The sequence below is a fragment of the Solanum tuberosum genome, unplaced genomic scaffold (assembly GCF_000226075.1).
Source record: "Solanum tuberosum cultivar DM 1-3 516 R44 unplaced genomic scaffold, SolTub_3.0 scf00246, whole genome shotgun sequence".
NCBI lineage: Eukaryota > Viridiplantae > Streptophyta > Magnoliopsida > Solanales > Solanaceae > Solanum > Solanum tuberosum.
Window position 1 is genome coordinate 364,074 of NW_006239169.1, and position 6,003 is coordinate 370,076.

Sequence of the window (6,003 nt, forward strand, 5' to 3'; positions counted from 1 at the left end):
CAACTTTCATATCAAACCTAGTACAATGAGCCAAGCTTATTACTTTAGGTTGAACCAAACTACCCAACTCTTATTTTGCATACTTATATGTAATCCTTCGTTTCAATTTATTAGTCTTATTTTTCTTTTTAGTATGTTTTAAGAAGAACATCTTCCTTTTTTGACAACTTCTTATATCAATTTTCTCTGTGACGTATTTAATATATGTATATTAACTAGCGACTATAAAATATTTCTGACTGAGCGACCAAATGTATAATTCCTCAGAGTTTGTGGTATGTAACATACACAAACACCAACTTAAATAGTCACGCATTTTATTTTAAAATAATCAAAGATTAGCTTAAAATAAAAGACGTAATACATAAATATGTCCTTTAATTCGGTCTCATATAACATTTTTGTCTTCTAACTTTGAGTGTGTACAAGTAAAATTGAACAAGTAAACAAGCATATCCTATATAGCTCAGCGTCCTACGTTGACAATCTCGAATTTGTACTTAGCTAATCCAAATACCACCATTATAAAATAAAGGGAAAAAAGATAAATATACCTCCGAACCATCTATGCAGATACACTCCGTCTGATTTTTGGGACATTGGTGCCCCTGCCGCCAAAAACTAGAGCATATATGCCCTTCACTCTAACGGAAAACTAAATAGGGACACATGGCACAATCTTATCCGTTGATCCGATATTTAATAAATGTCAAATCAGTGAATTAAATTATGACCCGTGTATATCCATTAGTATAAAGGGTAAATCTATTATAATTTTTGGATGATACCCAAAAATATAACTGAGAGTATCTACGTACCATTTAGTTCTTAAAACAAAAAGATGGCCATAGCGATAGCCATGTTTTTTGGAAGTTTCTGATTGGAATACGTATGGGTCGACTATGAAATACACTGTATATTCATTCAGTTCCCTCTGACAAACTTCCAAACAACTCTCATTCAAATATATATATATAGCACTACGTACGACGCCGTATCATTGGGATCGAGGGGGTGGGTGGGGACAAGAAGATGTTACGAAAGCAAAAAGACAGAAAAAAACGTATATAGTATATATATAATTAATAATAATAATAGAAGGAAGAAATTGGGATAAAGAGAGAGAATCAGGGCCAAATTATTCAAAATGGGATGATAATAAAGCATATAGTTGAAGCTGATGCTGCTTCATTTTGCACCTTCTTGAGGCCAAACTCATGAAGGAACAAAACCCCAAAAAAAATTATTCAAAAAGCTGAAATCTTGATGTTTTTTTGATTCATTTTCATTGTATGTTGGATTGAATTTTTGAGGATTTGTGGGGTGAAGGTTTTTTAAAAATTTTTAGTCTCCGATGGAGCCTCGTGTTGGTAATAAGTTCCGGCTTGGCCGGAAAATTGGTAGCGGTTCTTTTGGGGAGATCTACCTCGGTATTTGAACCCTTCACGTTTTTTTTTTTTCAGGTTTTGTTTATATTTTTTGGGGTTAATTTAATTGGTGATTTGTTTATATGTTCTTCAAGGTGGTAATGTTCAAACTAATGAAGAGGTTGCTATCAAGCTGGTAAGTTGAAATTCTGTGTGTGTGTTTTTTTTGGTCTAAACTTGTTATAGGAGTATTGTTATGTTTTTTAATTGCTAAAGCATATGGTTTTGCTATGAATAAACTTGAGAATTTGTCATTGTTTTGATGATGGATGGTTTTTGGTTAGCAATTAAAACACAATTATACGGATGCGTGATCCGTGTGTTTAGTTGCTAATTGTTATTAGGGTGGAAGGGGGGAGATTAAGAACAACTAGATAGATACCCAGTGTAATTCCATAAGTGAGGTTTGGGGAGGGTAGGATGTATGCAAACCTTATCCCTACCTTTTGCGGGCAGAGGATTCAGCTTAATCTTTTAAAGAGAACATGTTTAGTTATATTTTATCATGCCTTCTCCGGTGCAAGTGTGGTCCTTTTCCATGGTGAGGCACTTGTAGCTGTCTTTTGATGAAGGTCATAGTAACATTGGAATTCAGGATCTTTGGTTGTTCTAATACCATGTTAATATGAGGATGCAACACTAAACTTAAGATAATAGGTGGAGTCATCCAAAACCGTCATAAACACCCCTGCATGTTGAAGACATCACTAAGCAAATAAACTTGTGCCCGCCCTCTGATTGCTTAGATTCTTAGATTAAAAAGGCTCTCACACTTAATAGGGTTTTGACCACTTGGTCATTTGGTCTTATGATCACAGTTTGGTTGAATGCGCTGTGTTCAGGATGTTTTGTGAAGTTATGAAATAACAACCAAGTTAGAGGAAATGTATAAATTTGTGAAGAATTAATGTCTTCACTGTTGTTACCTAGCCTACAATTTGAAACTCCAAGTGGTGAATTTGCATTAACTAAGCAAATTCGTGGTTTTGAAGATATTGCAACAATTTCACTGCTTACATTTGTCTTTCTGGAATTTTTGAAAACTTGATATCTATTTTAAACTGAAGTTTTTTCCGTCTTGCTGATACTCATGACATCATTGTACTTCTGCAAATGCTTAGTCATTTGTGAACTTTCCTTCAATTGCGTCATAGATGATTTTTTTTTAGTTTGCAAAATTAAGTTGCTGATTTTATTATTTCTTCTACTCAGGAAAATGTGAAAACAAAGCATCCTCAACTATTGTACGAAGCAAAGCTGTATAAAATACTACAAGGAGGAAGTAATTTCTTATCTTCATGTTGCCTGTTCTTCCTTCATTTACTACTCAATGCTTATTAGTTGGATTTCTCTTTTTATATTGGTAGCTGGAGTCCCCAATTTAAAATGGTTTGGAGTTGAAGGAGATTACAATGTCCTTGTGATGGATTTACTGGGACCTAGTCTTGAAGATCTTTTCAACTTCTGCAGTAGGAAGATGTCCTTGAAGACCGTTCTCATGCTTGCAGATCAGATGGTGTGTGATGTTTTGTACCACTTATTTATTCCAATAACAATTTAAAAACCTCTTCTCACCCTTATCAATTTTCAGATCAATCGGGTTGAGTTTGTTCATGCCAAATCTTTTCTTCATCGCGATATAAAACCTGACAACTTTCTTATGGGATTAGGAAGACGTGCAAATCAGGTATTGGGATTAAAGCTCTTACTTTGCTGCTAAATTCACCTATTGCAGGCATGGTATCTTCATAACCACGATTAATTAATATAGGTCTATGTTATTGATTTTGGGCTGGCTAAGAAGTACAGAGACTCATCAACTCATCAGCATATTCCGTATAGGTCAGCTCCCTTGAAGCACTATGAGGTTGATATCTGTTTTGTTTAAGAAGATGAAGTACCCGAAATATGGGTATTCATGCATATGAGATGCCTATATGAGCTTTGTGTGGTGGTCTGTTTGCTCTTTCACTATAGAGCAATAGAAAAGAGTGAATTCTTTCAGTTTGCATCATTTTTAAACTCCTATGAACCTATCCCCTCACTTTTTTTAATAATTGTGGACTTGTGGTGTCTGGGCAAAGCTTGCACACACCGAGTAATTCCACAGGGTACTTTCTACCTCCCACCAGCACAGAGCACCAGGTAGCTCTGTCCACCAAGACTTGGACAAATGAGAAGAAATTACCTAGTGTTTTGATCATGTAGTTCCAAAGCATGTGTCAGTATAGGTGCTTCCTTATTTTGTGTGTGTGTGTGGGGGGGGGGGTTCTTTATGAATTAACAGGATATAAGAAGAGTAGAAACACACATTTTTATCTGTATTGCATGTAAGATAAGTCATCAAAGCTATTAAATGACTTCACAAAGGTATCAAAATGCATGAACTTTTAATCTGCTTACTTAATCTCTGTTCGGGAATAATCATATCCACCCCTTTTTACTGTTACTACTTTCATATTGTACACCTTCTCACTACTAACTTCTAGTCATTTTTAAACTATCCTTTCAATATGATCAAACTGTTTTTTTGGTTTGCCTGGCACTGCTGGTTAAGAGGAACGAAGCGACAAATGGGGTAGTTTAAACAAGAAATATTTTATCACTTCGTAAATGACTGAAAAATTTAATGATAGGGAGAAGAAACTGATATCCTTCTTAAATTTTTTCTTTAGTTAAAGCCTTAATATCCTAACCCTTTCTATTACTAACTTTGATTAGGTGATGGCATTGGAAAATGATTATTGTTCTAGTTTCCTTTGACTGGGACAGGGAAATATCAGTAAATGATATGGAACCAGATTTTGTTGATCTTTCCCAACTGTTTCGTTTTGGTCATTCGTCATACATTTAACTAATAGAAAGATTTGATGGCATCAAAGATGCAGTGCCATCATGCTTACCATAGAGGAATTGATCTCTTTATTTTGTAGAGCTTGTGCAATTCACAGAAACTTTAACAGTGAATCTGGAGATTTTTCTGTATTTTTGTAAATTACAGTTGGTCATTTGTATTTCGAGCTTGTGAAGAAGTATATTTGTATGTTGAATCATGATTAATCACATTGGATGATTTTACTCTTAATTAGTCAATTATCTTACAATGAGATCATCCTCCAGGGCATGGATGTATGATTTGTTTTATTTTTAATGTGATACAGAGAAAATAAAAATTTGACAGGAACTGCTAGATATGCAAGCATGAACACTCACCTCGGCATTGGTAAACTTTTGTTTTATTTTGCCAATTTGTTCCCAATTGTTTATATGGACTGTTTACTCTGCGTTGTCTATGAACCATATAGAACAAAGTCGAAGGGATGATTTGGAATCATTGGGTTTTGTCCTGATGTACTTTTTAAGAGGAAGGTAAATATTTCTCCCTCCCTAGATTTTCTTTTATTTAGTGTCTTTACTTTTCTTTCATGGTAATCTTACATTATGCTTTCAAAAACATGTAGTCTCCCTTGGCAGGGGCTGAAAGCAGGCAATAAGAAACAGAAGTATGAGAGGATCAGTGAGAAAAAAGTTTCAACGTCAATAGAGGTAATTTATGTTCCTCCAATTTTCATATGCTAGCTATTTAGTTTGTTATTCACTAAAATGATGCTAGTGCAAATTTTCCTATATAGACCTTGTGTCGAGGCTATCCTGCAGAGTTTGCATCATATTTTCATTACTGTCGATCACTGAGATTTGATGATAAACCAGATTATGCTTATCTCAAGAGAATTTTCCGTGACCTTTTCATTCGTGAAGGTATGATCATTTTTGCTTTTCATGCCTTTTCTATTTCATCTGTACGTCTATATTACAACAAGTACCTCAATTTCAATGTTCTCAGAGTGTCTTCCGTTTTCCTTCCCTTTATTCCTTTTTCTTTTTCCCATCTATTCCAGGGTTTCAGTTTGATTATGTATTTGACTGGACCATATTGAAATATCAGCAATCACAGCTTGCCAATATTCCATCTCGTGCTCTTGTAAGTGACTTAAATATAATGCTTATGTCATTGGTCTCAAAATATAAACATGAAATGATGATTTTGGGACAGGGCGGTACTGCTGGGCCAAGTTCAGGGATGCCTCATGGTCTTGCTAATGTCGAAAAGAAATCAGGTATGTTCGATCTCAACACCCCCCTCCCCTACCCACATAAAAGAAGGAAAGATTAACAAGAAAAAGTTAATTGGATGACTAAGCAATCAGTCTGTGCTAACTAGTGTGGCATTAAGTGGTAGTATGTATCTTGTCTCTTACATATAAGTGAAAAGTTACAATTGGAATCCATTTCAATTGGTCCATTATATCATTTATTTTGGATGGCATGCCAGCTGTTCTGTTCAGGAAAGTACATTACCTCTAAATATGCTAGCTTCTTATTCTCTGGGAGCTATATGTGCTTGCTACTCAATATGCAGGTGCTGAAGAAGGACGGCCAACTGGTTGGTCTTCATCAAATCTGACACGTAATAAGAGCACAGGGCTCAATTTCAATTCTGGAAGCTTATTGAAGCAAAAAGGCACAGTTGCTAATGATTTATCCATGGGTAAAGAGGTTAGTCCTCTTCTCCCCC

The 6,003-nt window shown here is 35.2% G+C and overlaps 1 protein-coding gene across 1 annotated transcript in view; it reads left to right on the forward strand.

Annotated features, from left to right (window-relative positions):
• Positions 1-1,090: 1,090 nt before the first annotated feature.
• LOC102590454 (casein kinase I isoform delta-like) overlaps positions 1,091-6,003 on the forward strand; it is a 7,942-nt gene continuing 3,029 nt past the window's right edge. The window contains exons 1-13 of the mRNA XM_006357329.2: positions 1,091-1,430; positions 1,523-1,563; positions 2,640-2,709; positions 2,795-2,943; positions 3,019-3,114; positions 3,199-3,269; positions 4,589-4,650; positions 4,733-4,796; positions 4,889-4,973; positions 5,060-5,186; positions 5,327-5,409; positions 5,482-5,545; positions 5,848-5,984. Coding sequence (XP_006357391.1) covers positions 1,355-1,430; positions 1,523-1,563; positions 2,640-2,709; positions 2,795-2,943; positions 3,019-3,114; positions 3,199-3,269; positions 4,589-4,650; positions 4,733-4,796; positions 4,889-4,973; positions 5,060-5,186; positions 5,327-5,409; positions 5,482-5,545; positions 5,848-5,984 — 1,125 coding nt within the window. The 5' untranslated portion in view covers positions 1,091-1,354. The remainder of the gene's footprint in view (positions 1,431-1,522; positions 1,564-2,639; positions 2,710-2,794; positions 2,944-3,018; positions 3,115-3,198; positions 3,270-4,588; positions 4,651-4,732; positions 4,797-4,888; positions 4,974-5,059; positions 5,187-5,326; positions 5,410-5,481; positions 5,546-5,847; positions 5,985-6,003) is intronic.